The sequence below is a fragment of the Mya arenaria genome, chromosome 7 (assembly GCF_026914265.1).
Source record: "Mya arenaria isolate MELC-2E11 chromosome 7, ASM2691426v1".
Taxonomy (NCBI): domain Eukaryota; kingdom Metazoa; phylum Mollusca; class Bivalvia; order Myida; family Myidae; genus Mya; species Mya arenaria.
The window spans coordinates 21,300,241-21,327,601 of NC_069128.1; the positions used below are offsets into that span (position 1 = coordinate 21,300,241).

General features: G+C 35.1%; 1 protein-coding gene across 3 annotated transcripts in view; it reads right to left on the reverse strand.

The window, feature by feature from the left end:
* Nucleotides 1-360: 360 nt before the first annotated feature.
* Nucleotides 361-27,361, reverse strand: part of LOC128240854 (low-density lipoprotein receptor-related protein 1-like) — a 183,586-nt gene continuing 156,585 nt past the window's right edge. For all 3 annotated transcript variants that reach the window (XM_052957801.1, XM_052957800.1, XM_052957798.1), the window contains 13 exons: nucleotides 26,714-26,908; nucleotides 25,448-25,685; nucleotides 24,089-24,208; nucleotides 21,072-21,182; nucleotides 20,625-20,761; nucleotides 19,730-19,848; nucleotides 18,644-18,800; nucleotides 18,097-18,234; nucleotides 16,881-16,935; nucleotides 15,104-15,238; nucleotides 14,471-14,635; nucleotides 11,213-11,357; nucleotides 361-6,530 (listed from right to left, as the gene is read on the reverse strand). In XM_052957801.1, the coding sequence (XP_052813761.1) occupies nucleotides 6,396-6,530; nucleotides 11,213-11,357; nucleotides 14,471-14,635; nucleotides 15,104-15,238; nucleotides 16,881-16,935; nucleotides 18,097-18,234; nucleotides 18,644-18,800; nucleotides 19,730-19,848; nucleotides 20,625-20,761; nucleotides 21,072-21,182; nucleotides 24,089-24,208; nucleotides 25,448-25,685; nucleotides 26,714-26,908 (1,850 nt within the window). In that variant the 3' untranslated portion in view covers nucleotides 361-6,395. The remainder of the gene's footprint in view (nucleotides 6,531-11,212; nucleotides 11,358-14,470; nucleotides 14,636-15,103; nucleotides 15,239-16,880; nucleotides 16,936-18,096; nucleotides 18,235-18,643; nucleotides 18,801-19,729; nucleotides 19,849-20,624; nucleotides 20,762-21,071; nucleotides 21,183-24,088; nucleotides 24,209-25,447; nucleotides 25,686-26,713; nucleotides 26,909-27,361) is intronic.

Here is a 27,361-nt window from a genome sequence, read left to right on the forward strand (position 1 = left end):
TAGCATGTTTCCCATGTTTCTTAAACAAAGATGGCAATCAAACCAAAATTTTATATTTAGCAATTATATATTATACACAGGAATGTTGATTACATAATTTCTTATTGTATTTGCCCGCAACGATATAAATACTATGTTATGTAACAAATGCTTGAAGGTGCCTACATGCAAAACTTTAACCAAATGAATGTTTGACAGCGGCAACGTTGCCATGGTGAGTAGTATAGCTCTGCTCATGCTTCGAATATTAGAGCTAAAAACAATACCAGTAGGTCTTTAAGGGCTTCTCATTAAGTCATCTTTCATCGCAACATTGAAAATCAGAGAGCACATTGGGTTTGAAGAAAAAGAGAGTCGGAAGGCTTTTCAAATGTTTTATAAAACATTTCATTGCAATATTCACATTCAAAATGCATACAATTTCATAGATAAGCTAAAACAAAGAATATTGTATTACAAAAATAATCAATACACGCATATTTGTAATATAAACTGGATCCAGTGTTGAAAGTACCATACTAAAACCAAAATAAGCATGGCCGATAGGTACTAATTTGAAATGCAATGATTGTCTAGAAAAGGGTTACACTTTATTAAGAATAATACAAAGAGAAATTAGTCTTGAATTTCAAGAAATGGGGAATATTTCACACATTCACCATTGTGCAAATTGTATTCCATCATACTAAAAAGAATTTAACTCTTTAATGTAAAAAATAAACCATGATTCATCCTACCCAAACCTTTTCTACAATAATGCATTTATTCAAATACGGTACAAATTTAACTACTATTAACCTGAAGAGAATGAAGACTTTTGTTTAACAATTTCATAGAGTTCACAAAATAAATGTTAACTTCATCACTTTTACTGAGTAACTCTATCAGAAAATCAAGAAATCTGTTCAATTCAAATCTTCTGATTTAGAGCTGTCATACCCCAAATCTTAAAAACAGGAATGGTCCGAATGGTGAACTATTTCCATTTTGCCCTTCAAATCATGACCTATTATTTCTTTGGCACTCTTTTTTAGGAAATAATTTTTAAACATAACTCCATAAAAATTAGTGGTGTGTAAGCAGTCAAACTTGACCTGTACTTTATGGTGTTTAATCTGGTGAATACCATTTTTTTTTATTTCCATCAAACCTTTTATTACTAATTGTTCTGACACTGAATTTTGGGCGAATTCCCAGTTGAAAAGGGATCAAAACACTGTCAAAAATACATAGTATGTTCCTTGACTGGTATTTTATGGCGTTATACATGTAAATCAAAACCCAATAATATGTTTGAGTTATTGTCCATACCAAATTAGTAGTCTGTAACCTAATAGTCAATGATAACCTGCATTTTAATGGTTTTTAAAGCATTTGTTTTTTTTAAATATTTAAAATAAATTACTCTTTCACAATTTATTGCCTGGACAACATATACAATGTATCTGCCAAGTTGTAAGTTAAAAAAAGGCCATCAAATGATATAATTGATAGTTTGCGATCAAGGCTGACTTGGCCAGAAATCCACACAAACCAAAAACTATTAAAATCTGTTGACCCTTCTGGAGTTATCAAACATACATGTACATACTTAACAACACCATGGTTATGTGAGGATCCACCTTTTCTTTTGAAAACAACAACAAAACAATCGCTGGCATAAAAATAAATTCTTGACAATATCAAACATTGTTAATTTACAATAAATGTTTTCTTTAAAAACAACATAAATACCTCTCTAGCAATGAACGTAAAACAACAATACAATTTCAATGTAACAAAAATTAGATCTAGATGAAATCCTAACAATATTTTGAATACTCTATAGAAAAATAAACACTAAAAAAATCAAACAAAATGTTAATTTCTCCTTCCTACAAATGAATGTCAGGAGTAAATGCCAACTGCATTGATCACTGAGGTGAACTTCCTATAAATGATCTAATGTCAGGAGTGAATGCCAATTGAATTGGTTACTTATAATAACTTATAATACACTAGAGCTGTCACAGACGTGACGAATACCCCCGAAATCCACCTGGACGCAATAATGGTAACTATTTTTTAAATAGTGTTATCTTACACTGCATTTCCACTTATCATGCTTATCCAATGTGTCTTGTTTAAATAAAATCCATTGAATAATTTAGAAGAACATTTCAGACAAGAAAAAGTAACAAAGGACAATAACTCTGTAGATAGCTGAAACAGAGTTATGGTTCATGTACACTGCACTTTCTCTCATTATGCTTTACAATTCCATGAATTTATTAAAATTCCATCCAATAGTTTTCAAATAATGCTCTGGACAAGAAAAATTGCAACAGACATACCAAGGCCTAAAAAAATAAATTGTTTGGTTAGGGTTACATCCTTTTCAAAAATAGGTAGGGTAGGTAGGCTTTTTATTTTTTTTTTTTATTAGCCTTTATATAAGAATGTCATTTTCATCATTGGAGAATGGTGTTAAAGTTATCTTCTGTATAAGCATTTAAGGTTTTAAACTACATATTGAAAAGCAAAAAAAAAAAAGATTTTTTTTTTTTTTTTTTTTTTTTAGTTTTTCATTTTTTTCTTTTCAAACTGACTATAAAAACGTTAGGGTCGGCGCCTATTCCGTAGGTAGGGTCGGGTAACCCGAACCAAATGTATTTTTTTTTTAGGCCCAACCACAGAGTGACCCCAATATACGGATTAAAAGATATATTAACATCACCCTAACATTTTGGACTATGTGTTATCCCGTAAAGGGTATCTATGAAGTAGCAGCCGTAAGCCTCACACCCCTGGCACATTGTTGAGGTGTACAACTTCTGTGGCATCATCATCTTTCAAGTGCACATCAGCATACAGACATAAACTTTTCTAATTTTATATGGAGTTATGGTTGTCTTGCACTGGGACTTAAATTTTGAAAACATTAAAGGTAGGAATACCATATTTACTCTGGTATCACAACAACCCAGAGCAATGAAATCAATTATCATTATCATATACCGCTTTGCGCAATATTGAGCGTTCAGATATTTGAGTTAATTGCTTTATCGGGTATTTCATTAAATAAAATTTTAGGATTTACAGAAATAGTCATGATGATATGAATCTCTTTAATTTCAAATGATTCATTTTTTAGAAGTAAGACCATATATTGCGCTCACACACTTATGTACGCAATTGATATTATTTACAATATTTATGTACTTAATGCCAAAAATCATGCAATGTGACTCATGTAATGTTTTATTGTTAAAATTAATAAAAGTTTTAATTCCACCATTGTTCTGTATATACATGTATTAGGAATGATATGATTTATATACACTGGAAGATAAAGCACCGTTTAATGGAAGCAGTTTTTAAAATGCTAAAGGAGGGAGTTTTTCACCTGTCAATTTTATTTATATCAGAACATGTGAATACTGCAGATAAAACGTTGTAAATATTTCACAGCATTGAGTCATGTGAATACAACCTCTAAACTCCCTTATACTGGTTTGAGACCACTTTTTCTCCTGGAAATGTTTTTTCTTGAACAATATGTCACAGAGAGAAAGTTAGGATCCTGATTTAAAAATCAGTACGATAATATTCATGGTATGTGGTTATTTAATGGTTATTTTAAGAATGAACTCTTGTGCCAAACATATCAAGTAAAATGCACTTTTGAGAAATGTAATCATTTAAGAAATCACAAAACAATATTCCTGATTGACTACAAAATATGTATTTTCTTTTTAAAAAGATTCCATGTTGCTCCATTTGAATGAGTATGAAAATCTATTTTTGGGATGAAATACTGTTTCCATTTTATTGAGAGGTAAGAATTGAAAATTCCCCCACTGTACTTGATTTGGAGCAATTTTAATATTGCTGATTAAAAGTTAACTTTCAGAGAAAATTATTAGTTGTTTTATTTTGAAGCTTCATTTGAACACAGTACATTTGTATGAATAACTGTAAATCACACTGGAATAGTGAATCCATGATTTTACAGGCTGGGCGAATAATTGGTACTGCGAAAAAGTTGTCCCTAACCAGTAAATGAAATAACTATTGTTTTAATATGCGTTCCTTGACATTTTAACTTCAATATTCACCAAACATGTCTTGGCCTTGGAAATTATCAATGCAACTCATTGGCACATTTTATGATACCTAGTACTATTTTTAGTTCTAAGCATTGAATGACCAATACTGTTGTCATACCTACATGTGAATTGTGTTACTTTTATATATAGATGGAGACACCTACATGTACTTGTGATTTGTGATACTTATGAGTAGAAACAGTCTGAAGCCACTATTTCAAATACAGATTTGATGGTTTAAATTGCTGAATACATGATCACATCGTTAATAGTGTTTGTAACAAAAATGAGAAATACATCTGAATTTTACCAGAAACTTTGCATTCAGCAAGATCTTTCTTCAAAGTTTGCTTTTATCACAAAAGTTATATTGTGCAGAGGATAACCTTGTCAGTCAATTTGCTTAAAATAAGGAAAAAAACCCATCTTAAATAAATTACCCATACAGATTATATGTATTTTGCAACTGGCAGCCTCATTTCGATGGTTTTGTTCAACATGGTTTATAAAGGACTATTTGGTCAACATAATTCGATGACAGACAGCAAGGTGACTATCGGCATTGAATTAAAAAAATGGTTAGCACCTTTTTGCCTTCTAGTTTAGCCTTTCAATATCAAATAACAAATACAGGTTTAAGCACATGATTTGTACATGAAAATCAATGTCAAAACACCAATTTATTGTTTTTCCATCATTAAAAGTATATTTTAATGTAAATGGTTTTGAACAGGATTTAAATTTTCTCAATAATAACACAATGCCCAAATACACTAACCCAAAGTTCTAATGCATCCATTTTTGAATTAGTAAACCACATTTTTCTTATTTTTTCAGTTAACCTTTTTTTGGGAATATCTTGTCTTATAGCATGTGAACATTAGTCACAAAATTCTAAAAAGATAAAATCTGCAGCCATGTAAAACGAATGGTTGAAATCTTTTTTCACTTGGTGTTAAACTGGCCTTGAGGAATCTTCCTCAATATATTTTTATAACAATAAGTTCTTTTGTATAACCATTGATGACCCGTATATCGCTCAAATGAATGGTACAAAGGGTTTCTAAAGTTATTGATCGGACAACATACTGGACGCATATAAAAACATTAAAAATATGTATTTGTTCTAAAAATGACATAGCGCCATAACTCATTGAGCACATTGTTATTGGGAATAAGTTCATAAAGTAAATAATATATATTTTCTTGTTAAAATTTACTAATACCAATAAAAAATAAAATATTTTGATAACAGGTTCACCTCACCCTAAAATAATTATAAACAAAAATAAAACATATATTTAAATACATATCTTTAAAAAAAAAACTTCATAGGGTAAGAAATTAGACTTGTTTGTGATTTTCTGTTATGGTGGGTGGGGGGGGGGGATTGATTTTGCCTCAACCAATCGCATATTTCTATTTTATTGTCTTTTAATTTCTACTTTAAAATTTATTTTGTACTTTAAATAACAATAAAGTATATCTGCAATCTACAATGGGTGTACTTTTAGAAATCATTTCAACCCCACGTGATGTGTTATAACTTTGGGTAAGTGTGTTCATAGTTTTCACCAGCTTCACGGATACATGTTATCTCTCTCCAGTCAATCTGTCTGTGATATATTTTTCAAGTTTGTGTACAAGACATAGATTTACATTATTTACAAAGATTAATAAAGTTTAAACACACACTCTATGGACATGTGTGCAGTCTGAACATACATCAATAGTTGTATAATAATATACACATTACTTAAATACAGAAGCATAACGTATTTTTACGCAGACATCTGATGTCACGACACATGTATACAAATTGGGAAATTAAAATTTGAAGAGAATATTTGAAGTGAAAATCTGCTGCATCGATTTTCCCTGTCCCTCTTTCTCAACATTTCGAGATTACTCTGGTAAGAATAGCCTGTTTAATTAATTCACAGCTCTCATCCTTACACATGAATAAAATAGCGTTCTTCAAAACGTCTTATCAAATTGTTTTTACACAAAAAATGTAACTTAAGAATGTAAAAAGTTTACACATATGTGTAATAAATGTGAAAGCACACACAGGAGTGGGGTGTATTTACACAGCAGAATTTGTTGAGCTATTTTTATCCACCATGAATGGCCAAATTGCATGGCCATTTCACTCATTTTTACATTCACTCAGCATGGCTGTTTTGTTTTTCATTCACTACGCTGGACGTTTTGTCTATTTATATCATTTTTGCTGGCCATTTTGTTTATTTTCCTCGGATATGCTGGCCGTTTTGTTATTTTAATCCACTATGCCGGCTGTTTCGTTTATTTCAATCCACTATGCTGGCCGTTGAGTTTATTTTCCTCCACATCTGAATCTTCGTCCTCATTTTTTGGCAACAGAGTTTGTCGACTGTTGTCGTAAAACTGCTCGTATACAGGATTAGCAAAGTTTGTTGACTGCAAAAAAAAAGACAATCAAAATTAACATCAGTGTAGAAGTTTGTTTAACAGACAGGGTAGAACGTATAAGCTCATGCCAATTTTGACCAGTCTACCAGGTTTCTTAGTTAAATTAAATATATATATCATTCTAGCAAACAAGTTTTAAGCTAAAAACAACAAAAGACTAAAAAATAGTTATAAAGCATAATTGAAACGCTTCTAATAATGCTTTAAAAAATGTCTATATGTCTATTCCAAAGGAAATTCAAATATTTTATACCGTAAATAATAAAATGAAAATTAAAAAAAAAAAAAAATACATAATTTACACCATATGCACAACTACGTCATATATACATGAGACATGAAACAAAACAGTACTTCTACTACAGAAAAACAAACTTGGCAAAACTTAAAACATTAGCACTAAATAGAATAACAAATAAAATCATAGCAAAACATTGCAATTCAATTCTTATATCATTTAGCTCATTAAGTATACCATATTGTTTTAAGAGGGGAAGTATAAAAGGTATAATGTAAAAGGATCTATTCATGACATTACCAAAGGTGGTAAAGGCATTTATAATATAGGCAATTGTCTTAACAAAGAGCAACCATATTTTTTAACTATTTACTTCTAATTAAAGTAAATCATTGAAAACTGGCGTGGTCTGGTGAACTCAGCTGTAAGCTACTGATAGGTCTAAAACAAATTCCTATACAATCCTACATTAGCAGAGAGCTTATTGTAATGGATATCGTTCATTTGATTAAGGTGGCTGCCTATAAAAAGCATGACATTGTGGACTTTTTGGAGGTGGGGTTTAACATTACCCAGTATTTTTCTATTGGTAATAAGTAGGTCAATTAGATGGCTGCAGCAAAGTGCAGTAAGTCATAGCAGTACCATACTGGCAACTACACTACTTGTTGTTTTATCCATTAAATCAATGCAATTTCAAGGTTTAAATGTGCTTTATAATAATTGCAATAGGTCTAGACAATAGGTTTTAAATTTGGGAACATAGTGTTGAAAGAGGTATAACTAAATGCAATATGAAATGGAGATTTATAGAGGTTATGAAGGTCAATCTAAAAAGAGGTGGGTGGGTATCAACAAAATTACTTTCATTCTGGATCATTTTCACTTTCAATAAATGCTTCCTACAATAAGCAAAAACAGAAATGTCAAAACACAAAGTAATTTCTAAAGTTGCTGGCCTTACACCATAAATCAGACTTAATGTAAACTTCATGCACAACAGTCAAAGCTCATGCGCTTTCACAAGCTATATTACACATCACATTTTAACATGCACGTAACAACTACTTTGTTTTCTGTAACTTTAATTCAAAAACATGAAACTCTGCTCAAAGCCATTTTAGTTAGATTTCAAACAGCCTTGAAGTGCTTTGGTGGCATACATAAACTTAAATATTTACACCTCAACTTCCATTCCTTAAATGAAGTGCATTTCGACAATCTCAGTTATCATCCGATGAACGCAACCTTTTCAGATATGTTCTGATCGCAATTTATCGACCAAGTTTAAAAAATAGAGCAAAAAGATGACCTGACATAAAGGCTATCACACTTGCACCCTGATTTAACACAATATCTCCATATCATTGACATTTAATTTCTTTTTATCATATAAACATCTACTTTTCCTTTCTTAATACATGTACTTCTATTGGCTAAAAAATTAGCAATAACAATCCCTACTGTAGAATTTGCAAAGCATTTTGAGGTATGAAGCCAAAATGTTCTATGTGCTATTTTTTAATGTCTATTAGAACTGTTTTTGCATTCCCTACTTAAATAGTTCACCCCTTTCAGCTATTTCAGCATGTTTTGAGCTTTTTTACCATATATCAATCCTTATTGTTATAAGGAACGAAAGCTTCCTAAAATGAAATCAAAAGCATCAAATAGAATGGCTTCTTTATGATAAATGCTCAAATACTCAGCGCTAAACAGGCTTAACTTTATATAAAGAAATTGCAGGAGTTACATCTGCCTGGCACACAGTACTTGCAATGTTTCATTGAATTGATATAAACCTTGGTGAAGGACCACTGTATGATGCTACATACAAAATATCAAGGGTGTGGCCTTTTAAGAGAATAAGATTTTTTTAAATTTTCCTTTTGGTTGCCATCTCAGTGAAGTTTTATCTAAATTGGCCAGAAGGTTTAGGAGATGTCATTAGAAAATAACGTATGACAAATATTTTGAAAGGGCAAATAATAGGTCGCTAACCAGTACCCCATCCGATTGCAAGCCAATATAATTTTGGTTCGTACTAAGATGTATAAGCCAGAAGACAGTTAGTGATGTTAAATAGTGTAACAATTAGAAACTTTTTACTAAATGATGCATTCAGTGTGCACATGTAAAATAAAGTCATTCCATTTACTAAAGAAACCTAACTTAAACCAGGCATGACACCATGGCCACCAAGACGATGCCATGGTAACAGAAGATTTTCAAATAGATAGACAACATTTAATGACTTACTCCCATCAACAGTCCTCTGTTAGATACTTCAAGCAACAAAATGACCATCAGTCTCTCATTTCAACTCACACAATCAGTCAAGGTTTATTTTTTACTAAATTTCACACAACTGTTTTGTTCTAATAAATATGAAAATAAAACTTTTGATTTTGTTTTAAATCATCTGTATTGCAGACTTTTTCTAGTGCACATAAATATGGCTTAAAGTAAATAAAAATGAACTAAAAAAAGGTTGCCAACTGTCACAAAATATGCATGTCCTAATTTCAGGAGACCAAGTTTGGTGACATGGCTGGTTATGGCTGGTTATGAAACCTGACCAAGATAATCTGCCCAGACACATTTTGACTAAATTTGGTGACAATTGGAAAAAAGGCTTCTCAAGTAATTGATCAATTTTAGGTAATTGCTAGTGACTCAAGCAATATGGCTGGTTAACAAACTTGTCCAAGATATTAGTCCAATACAATTTCTGACCAAATTTGGTAATATTTGGACAAGGGATTAAACAAGAGCTGTCACAGAGACAGCGCGCTCGACTATTCCGCCGCTTTTCAGTGTAAGGATTGAAAAGTTTTGGCCAAACATGCATGGATCACTGTTAGATTAGATTTCAATGCAACACATGATGTGCTGAGATAGTAACATAAATGTGGTTACATGCAAAATTTCAACCAAATTTTTAAGTCTAATAATAAAGGGCAATTATTTGCAAAATACAGTTATATATCTTGGTTATTCAATTACGTTGAGTAGTTGAATACCACTCTATAAAGTCTCAATTCAATACATCGAGTAGTTGCTTAGAAATTAACCTATGTGTGCTTACACGCAAAACCTTAACCAGAATTTCTATGTCGAATAATAAAGGGCAATTATTTGCATTAAATGAAACTAGAGTTATCTTACATGGTTAATTAAGTAGGTTGAATGGTTGAGTACCATTGTATCGAGTCTCAATGCAATACACCAAGTAGTTGCTTTGATATTAAAATAATGTGTGCTTGCACGCAAAACCTTAACCAGAATTTCTAAGTCAAATAATAAAGGCCTATTATTGGCATTAAATAAAGTAGAGTTATCAAACTTGGTTAATTAAGTAGGTTGGATGGTTGAGTACCATTGTATAAAGTTTAAATGCAATACCTCAAGTTGTTGCTGAGATGTTAACCTATGTGTGCTTGCACGCAAAACCTTAACCAAGGGGTGACGCCGAAGCCGACGCTTGGGTGAGTAGTATAGCTCTCCATATTCTTCGAATAGTCGAGCTAAAAATTATTTGCAATTTTAGGTAAATTCTGTAATTAAAGGGTGAAAACTCTCAAGCAATAGATCTGGTTATAAATTTGTCTGAGATATTATGCCCATACACATTCTGACCAAATTTTGTGTTGATTGGACAAAGGATTCCAAAATTTATGATTGGACAAGACTGATTTTAGGTAATTTCTATAATTAAAGGGCGATGACCTTTGAGTGACTAGCGAAATATGGCTTGTCAGAGATATCATGCTTATTCACATTCTGACTTAATTTGGTGATGATTGGAAAAGAGTTCAAAAGATGATCCAACAAGACTGATTTGAGGTAACTTCTATAATGAAAGGGCTAAACCCTTGAGTGACTATAGCGATATTGCTGGTAATTCAACTTGGCTGAGATAATATGCCAATTCCCATTCTGACCAAATTTGGTCATGATTGGATGAGGCTTCTGAAGTTATTGAGCAGACAACATACTGGACGCCTCCTGCCTGCCTATATGCCGCAGGTTAAACTATAATTCATCTTCCTTTATTTTTTAATGCAGTCATATAAGCTCTGGCACACAAACAAAAAGAAATTGACCATATGCCAGATATTGATAAACAGATCTTACTGACCAATCAGAGAGCAGCGTTGGACTTAACTGATAATTATCTTAATCAGCAATGTCTCATTCGCTCATAGAAAGACAAATAATTGCATTTATTTTTTGGTGCCAAAAATAAAGATTATCTGATTTAACATTATAGTATGTATAACAATAGTACTTTCCTTAAAAATAAAGACATGGCTTTATATAAATGAATACATAAAAGCAATTGTTTTCCCTACATGACTGACTGATTTGTCAACATGTGCTTTATACGAAGTAGTTAATATAATTGGTAAATCTATCTTGTAAGGAGCACCTTTTCTGGGTCAAAATCAAAAGGCTGGTCAAGCGGCTGGTGAGATTCATCCTCATCATCTTCTTCTGTTGTCTGAGGCATGTAGATTGGGTTGGACACTTGCATCTTTGTGTGGTCCTTTAACCGACTGTGACCGAATTGACTCCTGTAACACAAAGAGAATTATACACTGGCCTTTTTTTTTTTAGATAAACAATTTAATAGCAAAATATTGGAAAGAATTACCAATACTAGAAATTGCTTTTTTGAAAAAGCCCTTGTCTCCCCTATTGTGCTGTCTTAGCTGAGAAATAGTCAGTGATGGCCATGAACTTTGTACTTTAGAAATGGAGACGGTCCAACCTTCACTTTTCACCTGTAGGTCACAGTGACCTTGACCTTCATTACCACATGTCAAGCCATGTGGCCGACTCAATCTACTACTGGATGTTAATGAGTTAGACCACATTTCAAATAAATTTTCCAAGTTACTTTTGTAAACAATATCCTGAATATTTATAAAATGCATTATGGGATTTGAATTTTCCTTGTAAATATCGTGAAGTAAATTTAAAAGGTGTTTATTTATACCACCAATCACAGGTTTAGTTTTCCACTATGATGAAATAGCACGAGGCCGAAAATGGAAATTCACCAAAGTCATCGATGCGTATATCATCAAATAGATAATGTCATTTTTACATACAATCTTGTTCTTTAAGATTAAACTTTTATTTAAAACAATAGAAATAATGTGGTGCTGAGAATATAATCGCTAAATTCGTTATGAAGATTCACATCCAGCATGGTGTCAATTTTTAACGGAGTCAAAATCTAACATTACACCTGGTGTAAGAATGTTTGAGTAAACAATCACTTTTGGCAACTTTTGCATGACACAACATTTTTATGAGGTGGTCATATAGTCAAACAACAAGAGGCACATCAGTGCCTGTGCTCCACTGGCCAAAAGGTTCAAGCAAAGACCACCTAACGAACATTTTCGTCAAGTTTCATAGAAATACAATCATCAATTTTTGAGGAGAAGTTATTTAAAAATTTTTTTTACTTTAATAGCTCTGGCTGCCATGTTGTGCAGTGGACCGAAATTATTTGGGCAATTTGAGTAAAGGAGCACCAAACAAACATTTCTGTCAAGTTTTATCGAAAAAAGGTCATCGGTTTCGATGACAAGTCGTATAAAGTTTATTTTTATTTTTTAGCTCTGGCAGCCATGGTGTGCAGTGGACTGGAACCATTTAACAAATTTTGGTTAATGACCACCCAAGGAACATTTCTGTCAAGTTTCATCAAAATCTGATCATCGGTTAACATTTAATCTGAATAGATTATGAAGCAAATATCTAACCTGAACAAGAACTGACGAGATAGAATCGACTTGGTGTTTCACTTACACTTTTCGGCCATTTAAGTTACTAAAAATAGCTGTTTCATAAACTTTCAGAATGTCACTTAAACGAAAATTAATGTTCAGTCTATATATACTTTCCTATGTATAAATGTAAGGTTTTTAAATTGATCTTTTTGTGAGAACTTTATGCTTATATGTTTACTCATAAATTATTATTGTTTAAAAATTAGTTAAAGATGCTATACGTGAAAAATTAAGACATTATTTTTTTTTCTATTAAAGGGAGGTAATTCAGTAGTAAAATGCAATCAAAGCTATTAAAGCATGGCATTTCTTTTCTAACCATGTAGATATTATTACAGTCTATTCAAGCAAGATGCCTTTTGTTTTTACATAGTACCCATAGGTTCTGAAAAACAAGGAGCACTATTCCCAACAGAAGGATGTCACTACCTATCACTGCATGAGCATCATAATAAAGAAATGTTTACTCAAACTGCAAGCTGCTCAATTGAAATAGGTATTTACCTCAAGCATACAGTTTTATAATGTGGCAAAATAGTCGGACTACTAGATTGTCATTCGGACTAGTAAAATATGCCTTTATGCTAGTCCAACTGGCTAGTAGGTTAAAATGTTTTTCGTGAAGACTGCGGACGAGAAGTCCTTAAAGGTTTTTCTATTTTTAACTCTCGCAGCCATGTTGTGCAGCGGACCGGAACCATTTTGGCAATTTTGGTTAAAGGGCATCCCGATGAATAATTTATGTAAAGTTTCATCAAAATCTGATAATCGGTTTCTGAGAAGATGTAGTTTAACGTTTTTTTCTATTCTTAGCTCTGGTGCCCATGTTGTGCAGCAGACCAGAACTGTTTGGGCTATTTTGGTTAAGGACTACCCAAGTAACATTTCTGTCAAGTTTCATTGAAATACGATCATCGGTTTCTGAGGAGAAGTCGTTTAAAGGTTTTTCTATTTTTACCTCTGGGGGCCATCTTGTGCAGTGGACCGAAACCATTGAAGCAAATTTGATAAAGGACCATCCAAGGAACATTTCTGTTAAGTTTCATCAAAATCTGATCATCGGTTTCTGAGAAGATGTTCTTTAAAGGTTTTTCTATTTTTTTGCCCTGGCAGCCATGTTGTGCAGCGGACCGGAACCATTTGAGCAATTTTGGTTAAGGACCACCCAAGGAACAATTCTGTCAAGTTTCATCAAAATCTGCCTATCCGTTTCAGAGGAGATGTCGTTTAAAGATTTTGCTATTTTTAGCTGTGGCGGCCATATTGTGCAATGGACCAGAACCATTTGAGCAATTTTAATAAAGGACCACCCAAGGAACATTACTGTCAAGTTTCATCAAAATCTGCCGAACCGTTTCAGAGGAGATGTCGTTTAAAGATTTGCTATTTTTAGCTCTGGCGGCCATATTGTGCAATGGACCGGAACCATTTGAGCAATTTTGGTAAAGGACCACCAAAGGAACATTCCTGTGAAGTTTTGTCAAAATCCGCTTATCAGTTTCAGAGGAGATGTCGTTTAAAGTAAAAGTTTACGCACGCACGCACGCACGCACGCACGCACGCACTCACGACGGACAATCTGTGACGACATAAGCTCCATGGCCTTCGGCCAGTGGAGCTAAAAACCTGGGACTTGATCAATTTGCTGGATGGCACAAGATATTCCATCTTTTTAAAGAATCTGGAAGATCACCATCCAAGGAACATTTCTGTGAAATTTGGATGCAATAATAATTATTGGCCTAGTGGTTTAGGAAGAGAAGATTTTGATGACAGACAGACAGACAGACAGACCGACAGTCCTCTATCACAATAGATCACCATTGACACTTCATGCTCAGGTGAGCTAATAAAATACAAGCTAAAACAAGTTCCAATCTTACCTCCTTCTCCGTATGATGATAAACAGAATGACAGCAACCACTATACATAAAACCACGACAACAGGCACAAGAATGGTGGCCACTGAAACTTTGGCAGTAAACGTTGCCTGAGTTGAGGGACAGTGCTTGGTCTGACAACGTGCACCACAATACGGGGCCTGACACCTAAGGAAAAGAAAAGTTAAATTATTTCGGTTACCTGGTTTAACAAGGCACAAGAGAGCTAGTGCCAACACATGTCAGGTTGTTTTTACAGGCAAAAAAGGAGCATAACAATACTTAAAGGGAGAGGTACGGACTTGGCTTTACAAAATGTGCATATAGTCTGTGACATCATGTAAAGTTTCATTTGAATATCTTAAATAATTTAAGTTTTGGCCAAGGTAAAAATGTCTGCTCAATTGACAGTACAACATCAACAACATATCACCATGGTTACAAGTTACAATGTAGGATTAATGTCATGTCTTATAAAAGTAATTTAATAGTTAATTTTTTTTAAGTATCAACTTTTCTATCAATATTCAGTAACTTGTTAAAGATTTTGAAAATAATTACTAACAAGGAAATCACAATTTTTGGAACAGTCACCTCTAATTCAGCTGCACAGTGAAATAAAACTACACAACTTACTTGCACTGTGAGCACACGGCAACCGCCGGTAATTTAGGGTCTAAATGACAGCCCTCACATTCTCCTCCATTAAAGCAGTAATCGTGGCATTTAGAGCGGTTACATTTCTCCCCTTCCACTAGAGGATTTCTGCACCTGTCAACAAGATAATCAGTTTAGCTACAAGTGGACCACTTCACCAACAACAGCCTGAACAAGACAGAAAACTATACAAGTAGAACTAGAGCTGTCACAGGAGTGACGAATACCCCCAAATGCCGCCTGGACACAGGAATGGCAAACCATTCCTTTGAAAAGAGGCCATAACTCCAAGGTTACTGCACACTGCATCTTCTTTTATCATGCATGTATTGTTTTATTTGAATCTGTTGAGTAATTAAGAAGTTACACTGCTGACAAGAAAAACTAGCTGATGCTCTAGCTGATCTCTTCTGGAATAAGACATCTAGAGCATTCACGAGCTTTTCTTCAAACACGATCATCATCAAATTTTACAAGTACATATTTGGGCTTGAATGCATCCTTATCCACCTGGGAATAAATCCCGGGACTGTTCCTATAGCCGAATTAACAAGTCCATCTGACAGGTCAATATTTGTAGTAAGCACTACTGTGGCAAATATGCCATACTTAAGTTCTGCTGGTATTCCACTGGCATCTGGTTCAAATGAAGCATGCTGGATTTGTTTTGTTTGTTCATCTTTCCAAGTGTCAATTACTTTTAAGGTAAATATTTGCTCATTTAGTTTTTGAAGGATCTATCGAACTTGACCTGTATCTTCTGATGTTACACCTGTGTACCAAAAAATGTTCTAATCTGTCAAGCCTTTCATGAGTTATCGTCCGGAAACCATTTTTCTATTTTTAGTAACAGTGACCTTGACCCCACCAGCCCCAATATCAAACTTAATCTGTATCTTCTGATGTTACACCTGTGTACCAAAAATTGTTCAAATCCGTTTAGCCTTTCATGAGTTATCGTCCGGAAACCGTTTTTCTTTTTTTAGTAACAGTGACCTTGACCTTGGCCCCACCAGCCCCAATATCGAACTTGACCTGTATCTTCTGATGTTACACCTGTGTACCAAAATTTTTTCATATCTGTCAAGCCTTTCATGAGTAATCGTCCGGAAACCGTTTTTCTATTTTGAGTAACAGTGACCTTGACCTTAGCCCCACCAGCCCCAATATCGAACTTGACCTGTATCTTCTGATGTTACATCTGTGTACCAAAAAATTTTCAAATCTGTCAAGCCTTTCATGAGTTATCGTCCGGAAACCGTTTTTCTCTTTTTAGTAACAGTGACCTTGACCTTGGCCCCACCAGCCCCAATATCGATTTTGACCTGTATCTTCTGATGTTTCACCTGTGTACCAAAAAAATTTCAAATCTGTCTAGCCTTTCATGAGTTATCGTCTGGAAACCATGAAAACCGACAGACCGACCGACCGACAGACAGACCGACCGACCGACTGACCAACCGACCGACCGACAAGCTCACTCCTATATACCCCCTCAAACTTGGTTTGTGGGGGTATAACAATTTAAACCCCACCCCCAACCTCCTGGCTCAGACACAGACACATATATACAAGTGGACCAATCCACCTTAACTGATGGCAGTTCTTTTATCATATTGTTGCAAGCTTTGTCTAAAGGGAGATTATCCGAATTACATTTGTGTGTTTATTTCAGACATTAAAATAAAATTGCAAATTAAACAACACTATCTTACTTATGTTAAATTGAATACATTTATAGTATATGAATACTTACGCATCACATGTTTTGCCATTGAATTGTTGGGGACAGGTACAGTAAGGTTCACCAGCTGATAAAACAGAAAAGAAAACAATTACTGACTTAACTGAATGGTGACAAGAAGAAATGGGTCATATAGGTTACTGTGACTGAAATTAGAATGGTGGCACTTATAGTGTAACATGTTCCTAGTTTCATGGCTATCTTTAAGATAATTATTTTTTGTGAACAATTCATACGTCACCTTTAACTACCATACTTTTAATTTAATTATAAGATTGCCATTCATTCTCTATTCAAACTGTTAGAACCTTAAAATTAAGTAAGTGCCCTGTTTACTAGTACAGTGAAACTGCATTCCCTCAAACAAGCGGTCATTCGAGAACCGGTGTTCCCTCGAGGTCAGAGCTTGGTCCTGAACTTTTTTCCTTCTATTTTCATATAAAATATACCCACGCTGCATCGAAACCTAATTATGTCGAGCAGTCGAGCAATATCCTCGGTCCCAAGTACACAAATCGTGCACAAAACCTTATGGCTCCCTCGAGGACATAATTTCACACTTTTTCCCGAACGCGTGTTCCAAAATAAACAAACAATTGCTAGGTGTTAAAATTTTCGCAAGTTGTAAAAATTGCAATGACAGTTGAAAGGCAATTTGATAAGTGTGAAAAACCGTTTTTCACTGTTAACGCATGACCGATATTAGTTGATATGGGATATTCTTCAGACGCTCTGTACGCTGTCACGTCACATTACGATTGAACAGTTTCGCGAAACCGACAAGATGCGCCAATCAACAATCCTTGATTTTGCGAAACTTAAATATGACTAATGCCACAATATGTACAGTCATTCAAATGTTGCTTGTTAAGAAAATGTGCTTTTTTGATAAAATAAACATTTCTATTTATTTATTTATTGTTTTTTCTATTGCATTTTACATTTAGTTTACGTCAACCTTTGAACATATTAGCGATTTCCACAACGCAACACATAATCGGTGTCTTAGTAAACAGTCTGTTTGACGACTTCAAACTTAAAATACACCGAAAGATATTTCATATCAAACTAGAAAATTGAAAATCGGGTCGCTCGAAGCATCGGTTCCCTCGAGGTTTTGGTTCGGTCCCTGGCGACCTCGAGCGATCGTAGTTTTACTGTAAAGCTTTAAAATGTCAGAAGTGTTCCTTTAAAGTTTTGACATAAATGCAATGAAAATTTAACTCACGGCTTTCAATGGTACAATTTCCTCCATTTTTACATTGCAGATTACAGCTGCTTATTTCACAGAAGGGGCCGCTATATCCCGGAAGACATTTACACTGCTGGGGCTGGATCACCTGGTTCCCTTGGTCATCACAGATGCCTGACAAATGAATAAAAGTAACTAAAATAGGAACAATAATGATTTGAAGAAAGTTGGAAAAGGACAAATCTACATAATAAATATCTTAGCTCTGGGTACTGCAGATATGGTGAAAAAATTCTTGAATATTCTCCTTATATAAGTCTGTAAAACAAGTGACCCCCAGGGCAATGCTAACATTGATTTGAAGTTATTTGGTAGAGAACCATAAGCCAATGCTAAATGCCAAATAACTCAACTCATAAATAAAAACAGTATTATGTGAAATTGCAATGATAAAGAAGGGCAGTTTGGTTGAAATTGGTCAAGTGGTTTAGGGGGAGGAGTTGTTTCAAGTAAAATGCTGACAACGTATAGTGACCCATCACAATCGCTCACATTTTAGTTAAAAACTGTCCAAATGTCTTACCTCCGTTCTTACACCCATGATGTTTACAGTCGATGGGCGTCTCACATCGCTGCCCAGTAAACACTGGGGAACAGTGACACAATAACTGGCCTTCTCCCAGACTACACTGGCCAGAATTCAGACAGTAGCCTTCACAGGTCTGCTTCTCACAGTTTGTCTGAATAATAGAAACAGTAACATGTAACTACAAAGTCTTAATGTAAAACTATAATACAGGAACCCTTACAACCATGACAATTTTCAATTCAGGATACTGGTGTATTGTAACCTTGTTCTATTGTGAACGGTATAAAATAACCTTCATCCAAGCTGGACTCTTGCTCATTACATGATAAAATCTAGATGTTAAAAGAATATTGCTAGCTTCTAACAATACAAACCAGAGCTATCACATAATGTGAATCACCCCGGAATGCTGCCTTTATTAGAAATGGCAGTGAAACATTTTGAAATCCCACCTAAAATCAACAATGCTGAAGATACAGTTTCTCTCATTGTGCTTTACCATTGTATGAAGTTTTAATAAATTCCTTTAAGAGGTTTTCAAGTTAAGCTCCAGACATGAAAATGAACAAGGGCAAAATCTCTGTTATAAAATTAAAAAGAGTAATTGTTCTTGTACACTGCACTTTTTCTCTTGTGCTTTACAATTGTATTTAGATTAATTAAATTCAACCCATTAGTTTTCAAGTTATGCTCCGAACAAGAGAAAGTAACAAAGGACAATTACTCTGTAATTAGCTGAAATAGAGTTATGGTTTTTGAATAAAGCATTTCTCATCATTGTGTATGAAGTTTTATTAGAATACATCCAGTAGCTTTCAAGTTATGCTCCTGACAAGAAAAAGTAACATAGGGTATTCACTCTGTAATTAGCTAAAATAGAGTTATGTGCTTCACATCACATGATTTTTAATTAAATTCCAACAAGTAGTTTTTCAGTTATACTCTAGACAAGGAAAATTGCAGCTGACCAACAAACGATTAACCGACCGACTGACAACAGGGGTCTCCAATATACAACCTTAAAACTTCTTTTGTCAGCGGTAGAATAATTTAAAGCTACAGAGTATAGATGAAAATAACCTTATTATTCCATCCTGGCTGGCACTGGCAGTAGGGTACCTGGTTCTTTATGAGACATTTGCCATTGTTTGCACAGATTGTTGTGGAGTATTGCAGGCCACATTGCTCACACCTGGGACCTAGATGTAGATGGTAAAAATAATGAAATAACCAAATTCATTGAAATTTATTCATGAAGTCAGCATTACATCATACAATGTAGCTATTTTCACTGCGCAACAAAGCCATATGCTGCTAAGAAGTCAAAGGTCACATAAAAAAAAGGGTGATGCAAAGGAAGTTGGTGGTTGCTTCAATGTAGAATGGTTGCTGAAGAAAATGATATTGCTATGACAATAAGGTGATTTAAAGAAAGTCGGTTAAGGACCACTAGACAAATCTACATAGTAAATATCTCATCTCTGGGAGCTGCATTTTTTTGAGATTTTAAAAAATATATTTTCCTGACATAAGTCTATGTAAAACAAGTGACCTCCAGGGCAGAATGAACACCACTAGGCAATGAAACAAGCCAATTATCTAAACTCTAGGCCTAGCTAGTTTTTTGAGTGTGTGTTTTTTTAAAAATTTCCTTACAAAAATCTTCATAAAACTAACAACAGCCCCTGGCATCCATTTTTTTAACAAAATAACATCAATTGAAAGAATTCAATTCAAGGCCTAGTAGTTTTACAGAAAAAGATGTTTCAAGACTTCCCTGATTATACAAGGGATGGCAACAAGCACTCGAGTACACGATTCATCGTCAGAGTACATAACATACTGTAACCCATTGCCAAAAAGCTGCAGTGTTCTCCTGTCAATGTTTGCATGGCCCGGTTCTATTTTAAACAAGCTCAATTTACTCATCCTGTACGACACACAAGAAAGATCTTAACCAACATATTTTCCTAACCTGCGTAGTCCTCGGTACAGCTGCAAAACCGCAGACCCCGACTGTCTCGTCCACAAGTACCACCATTTTCACAGTAATTATCGCAGTATGTTGAAGTAAGATTTTCACATTTTTCGCCAAAGAAGCCTTCTCTACACCTGTAACATAACATAAAAAAACATGTGACCACATTTCTTGTAAATGTGTGTGGTTTTTGTGTGTGCCTCACCAATTGTGTGTTCATAGGTGAGAAACCAATGATGGACATAAACTTTGTACTTTTAGACTGGAGAAGAACCAAAATAGGGGTCATCTTCTAGTCATTACCAACCTGCATACCAAGTAAGAAGATCCTAGGTCCAAGTTCCTGGGTCAAGCAATTTTTAGTCAATGAGCAGAAACCTCAATCTAATTAATCTCAAACACAATTTAAACTCAAATTGAACTGAATTATTTATTGTCTCTCACCGACAGTGTATCTTGTTGAGTGTTGCATTCCATGTGCACTGCCCGCCATTCAAACACTGCAGGTAACAGTCGAATATCTCACAGCGATCACCAGAGAACATTGCCGGACACCTGCAAATAATGACAAACAATAACAAAGATAAAGCCCATTTCTTCCTCTCACCCTGGAGGTGGGTTTAATTTCCACCAGGGGAAATGTTTACTTGGTCTCTCAAAAGAAGGACACTGTATTTGTGCCCAGGATCCAACTTAAGAGTGATTCATATATAAAGCTTTTAGCTGTCTTTACAATCAAGCTAAAATAAATAGGTAACTATCAAACCATTTATCTCTATTACACCTGTGTCCAGAATTCATCTTTGGACACTAAGATACAACTAGAGCTGTCACAGGAGTGACGAATACCCCCAAATGCCGCCTGGACACAGGAATGGCAAACCATTCCTTTGTAAAGAGGCCATAACTCCAAGGTTACTGCACAATGCATCTTCTTTTATCATGCATGTAATGTTTTATTTAAATCTGTTGAGTAATTTAGAAGTTACACTGCTGACAAGAAAAACTAGCCTTTCATGAGTTATCGTCTGGAACACGTTTTTCTATTTTTAGTAACAGTGACCTTGACCTTGGCCCCACCAGCCCCAATATCGAACTTGACCTGTATCTTCTGATGTTACACCTGTGTACCAAAAATTGTTCAAATCTGTCTAGCCTTTCATAATTATTGTCCGGAAACCGTTTTTCTATTTTTAGTAACATTGACCTTGACCCTGGCCCCACCAGCCCCAATATCGAACTTGACCTATATCTTCTGATGTAACACCTGTGTACCAAACTGTATCTTCTGATGTTACACCTGTGTACCAAAAATTGTTCAAATCTGTCTAGCCTTTCATGAGTTATTGTCCGGAAACCGTTTTTCTATTTTCAGTAACAGTGACCTTGACCTTGGCCCCACCAGCCCCAATATCGAACTTGACCTGTATCTTCTGATGTTTCACCTGTGTACCAAAAATTGTTCAAATCTGTCTAGCCTTTCATGAGTTATCGTCCGGAAACCGTTTTTCGATTTTTAGTAACAGTGACCTTGACCTTGGCCCCACCAGCCCCAATATCGAACTTGACCTGTATCTTCTGATGTTTCACCTGTGTACCAAAAATTGTTCAAATCTGTCTAGCCTTTCATGAGTTATCGTCCGGAAACCGTTTTTCGATTTTTAGTAACAGTGACCTTGACCTTGGCCCCACCAGCCCCAATATCGAACTTGACCTGTATCTTCTGATGTTACACCTGTGTACCAAAAATTGTTCAAATCTGTCTAGCCTTTCATGAGTTATCATCCGGAAACCGTTTTTCTATTTTTAGTAACAGTGACCTTGACCTTGGCCCCACCAGCCCCAATATCGAACTTGACCTGTATCTTCTGATGTTTCACCTGTGTACCAAAAATTGTTCAAATCTGTCTAGCCTTTCATGAGTTATCGTCCGGAAACCGTTTTTCGATTTTTAGTAACAGTGACCTTGAGCTTGGCCCCACCAGCCCCAATTAACTTGACCTATATCTTCTGATGTTACACCTGTGTACCAAACTGTATCTTCTGATGTTACACCTGTGTACCAAAAATTGTTCAAATCTGTCTAGCCTTTCATGAGTTATCGTCAGGAAACCGTTTTTCGATTTTTAGTAACAGTGACCTTGACCTTGGCCCCACCAGCCCCAATATCGAACTTGACCTGTATCTTCTGATGTTTCACCTGTGTACCAAAAATTGTTCAAATCAGTCTAGCCTTTCATGAGTTATCGTCCGGAAACCGTTTTTCAATTTTTAGTAACAGTGACCTTGACCTTGGCCCCACCAGCCCCAATATCGAACTTGACCTATATCTTCTGATGTTACACCTGTGTACCAAACTGTATCTTCTGATGTTACACCTGTGTACCAAAAATTGTTCAAATCTGTCTAGCCTTTCATGAGTTATCGTCTGGAAACCGTTTTTCTATTTTTAGTAACAGTGACCTTGACCTTGGCCCCACCAGCCCCAATATCGAACTTGACCTGTATCTTCTGATGTTTCACCTGTGTACCAAAAATTGTTCAAATCTGTCTAGCCGTTCATGAGTTATCGTCCGGAAACCGTTTTTCGATTTTTAGTAACAGTGACCTTGACCTTAGCCCCACCAGCCCCAATATCCAACTTGACCTATATCTTCTGATGTTACACCTGTGTACCAAACTGTATCTTCTGATGTTACACCTGTGTACCAAAAATTGTTCAAATCTGTCAAGCCTTTCATGAGTTATCGTCCGGAAACGGTTTTTCTATTTTTAGTAACAGTGACCTTGACCTTGGCCCCACCAGCCCCAATATCGAACTTGACCTGTATCTTCTGATGTTTCACCTGTGTACCAAAAATTTTTCAAAACTGTCTAGCCTTTCATGAATTATCGTCAGGAAACCGTTTTTCGATTTTTAGTAACAGTGACCTTGACCTTGGCCCCACCAGCCCCAATATCGAACTTGACCTGTATCTTCTGATGTTACACCTGTGTACCAAAAATTGTTCAAATCTGTCCAGCCTTTCATGAGTTATCGTCCGGAAACCGTTTTTCTATTTTTATTAACAGTGACCTTGACCCCACCAGCCCCAATATCGAACTTGACCTGTATATTCTGATGTTACACCTGTGTACCAAAAATTTTTCAAATCTGTCTAGCATTTCATGAGTTATCGTCCAGAAACCATGAAAACCAACAGACCGACCGACCGACAAGCTCACTTCTATATACCCCCTCAAACTTCGTTTGTGGGGGTATAATAACATATATTTTAAGATGCTCACATGATATTGAAAAAATTACAACTATTACACTATATATAGTAACATATTAGTTTCTATGGTTATTTGCATGACTCAGTGATACAGTTTGGCAGCCTGGCCTGATTACAGTTTTGCAGCCCACTTGTGGAACATTTGTACATGAATTGATTTTTTGTTTTAAGATAAATACTCACTCGCAGAATTTCTTAATTTCCCCATCCCTAGCTTTTGTGAATGAGCAGTTCCCATTTGCCTGGCAGTAATCCAAACACAAGTCATCTTCACAGTGGTTGCCAACAAAACCAAGAGAACATCTGAAATATAATGAAAGTTAATAAAATACGCATTCAGCTTTTAAATGAGTAAAATTCAAGATAATAAGCTTTAAAATGAATGTTGTTTCAAATTACTAGCTTTTCAAGAGTTTGCTTCAAGATCACTATCAAAGTAGTTCAAGATTACTAAGTCCAGCAATTGAAGATATTTTGTTCAAGATTACTTAAGCATTTTAAGGCATTTGGTTCAAGATCACTAGCATTAAAAGGATTTCACAATTACTTTTAAGTCTAGCAATTGAAGATATTTTGTTCAAGATTACGTAAGCATTTTAAGGCATTTGGTTCAAGATCACTAGCATTAAAAGGATTTCACAATTACTTTTAAGTCTAGCAATTGAAGATATTTTGTTCAAGATTACGTAAGCATTTTAAGTCATTTGGTTCAAGATTACTAGCATTAAAAGGAGTTCAAGATTACAAAGTCCAGCATTTAAAGGTGTTTTGTTCAGAATTACCAGCATTTCAAGGTGTTTGCTTCACGATAACTTGCATTTAAAGAGTATTAACATTAAAAGGAGGTCAAAATTACTCCGTCTAACATTTAGAGGTGTTTGTTGCATAATCACTAGCATTCAAAGGCACTGGTTTAAGATCAGATATTCAGCTTCAACATTTTTTTTTTTTTAGTAACAGTAACCTTAATTTAAAGGGCTGATAAGCAATCACATGAAAGGTCTCCATAAATTCTTTCTGCATACTAAGTTTGGTCACAATATGTAAACTTAAATTAAAGATATTAAGTTTCAACTGTTTTTCTATTTTAAGTAACACTGACCTTGACCCCAACACTAAACGTGACCTTGACCCCAGGGGCCCAAAACACAATCCAACATGTATGCAAGGCCTTCATAAACACTTTTTATATACCAAATTTGGTAAAAAGATATCCACTCTAACTAAGGTAATTCAGTTTAATAGGAGCTCCCCCTTGCCTGAACAACAATGAACCCATTCTAATAACCAGGATTCACTGTCTAAAAAAAACTGTTAAAAAGTAATCAAGGCAAAAACTCTTAAAAAAAAACCTATACAAAATAATGCTTCTTTTGCACAGTTCTACTCCACAACATAGTATTTTTTTATGAAGTTTAAAGTCATCTTTATACCTCAGAAGGAGATTTATAACACAGATTTCACATCAAATATCAAACTCAAGTGGACACAGCTATAACTTGTGAATAAATAATAACAAGTCATGTTTCCTTTAAGACTTACTTGCATTCAAAGGAGTTGTTATCTGTTATAACACATTGCCCATGGCGACCACAATAGTCAGGAGGGCACTTAGGGTAAACACAGGACTTGGATGTCACGTTGAATGTTGCACCATCACCACATAAGCATGAATATCCTGGATTTTTGAAAGGCGTGATTACGCACAACGACTGGTTTCCACAAGGGTGGGAATTGCAGATCTTGTGATCAGCTTTTCCAAGGGCACGGGCTGATAATGCTGAAAAAAAATGTTTCATGTGCATTATAACAATAATGTGTATACTTTAATGCTGTATGCACAACTATGGGGGCAGCCTCAAATATTATAGTGGTTGGATAACACCACTTGTACATGTGAAATACTTCTTGAGTGCTACCTCATCCAGATATCTGTACTTTATTGCATAAAGTTGTTATTCTGGGTTGGTATTCAATATGCTACGTAAGTAAATATTTTGGACATACATTCACTGTATTGGTCAGTTATCAATAACAAGTTATCTGATTAGCTACATTGTTCTTAGATTCAGTTAGACCAATATCGAATACAAGCCCTGGACACACCTTTGTGATCTATGTCATACTGGTATGAGTAGGCTGATTTAGAGTGAATGGTAATGACATCAAGTGAATCCCAGGGGAAGCTTTTCTGAACAGGAGTTAATGAGGAAGAACAAACTCTTTTATTCAACTGCAACTTGTGGGGGCAGCTAAATTAGTAGCAGTTTGCAACCTCTAATAATTAAAGGAGGATACTGCAGAAAGTTCTTTGCACATTTCAGATTATTGATAAAGAATTGATAAATACTGTGGAGATTGAACAAGACGGCTACTCACCTAGATTTATTATTCCTAAAACACACAACCTTCAAACAAACTCATAGAGCATTCAGAAGCTAAAATAAAATTATTTGTTCTGTGGACCCCTGGCAGTGCCAGAGAGCTTGATTTGCGGTCCAGAGAGGTGCTAGAGTTTGGTTTGGTTTTCAGATAGCTAGATATGCATCTCCAGAGAGGTGAATTTTTGTGTGTATTCGGTTAAAACACTGCCTAGAAAAGTGTCTTACATTGTCAAGTATGGCCTTCCTGACAATAATAATGCCATATAAAGCCATTTTTTAAAACATCCATTTTTATTTAGAAGCAGTAGAATGTGTTGGTAAATAGTGCAGTATGGGAGTTTTAGTTTTATCTGGTTGAGTTCACATGTCTTATTTTAATGATGCTGTCCTGCCACCTCAAAATGAATCTCATCTTATTACATACTTGCATTATCTGGTAGTATCTGCTTATTCCTGTGCTGGATTACAATATCGCCAGTATCGATACTGTTAGACAGGTTATGAAGTGCTTCTGTACTTCCGTTAAACTTGCTGAATTTTATGACAGGTAGACTCCTATTAAACATGGTGGCATACACATAGTCTTCAAAGACATCAAGATGGTACGGAGCATACGGTTCTGAAATAGAAGTTGAAAAGAATTACAGGATGGAAGAAAACAATTACTCAGTGACAAATAATTATGCAACGCTAGTAATGATAAGGTATTACACACTATCAACAATATTTCACTTTATACTAATTAAATTTAGCTTGATTGTGAAGATTGCTGTAAGCTTATATGAATAACACACACAAGTCTGTTGTCTGAGGTGAAATACGACACCCATAATGCTAGACCACTCTCACCCTGGTGGGGCTCAAACTTGCAACCTTTTTGGTGAGAGGCACACACCCATATTCTAGACCACTCTCACCTTGGCTAGGCTCAAACATACAACCTTTTGGGTGAGAGGCACACACACACACATACTGATAGACCACTCTCACCCTGGTCGGGCTCAAACCTACAGCCTTTTGGATGAGAGGCAAACACCCATACTGCTAGACCACTCTCATCCTGGCAGGGATC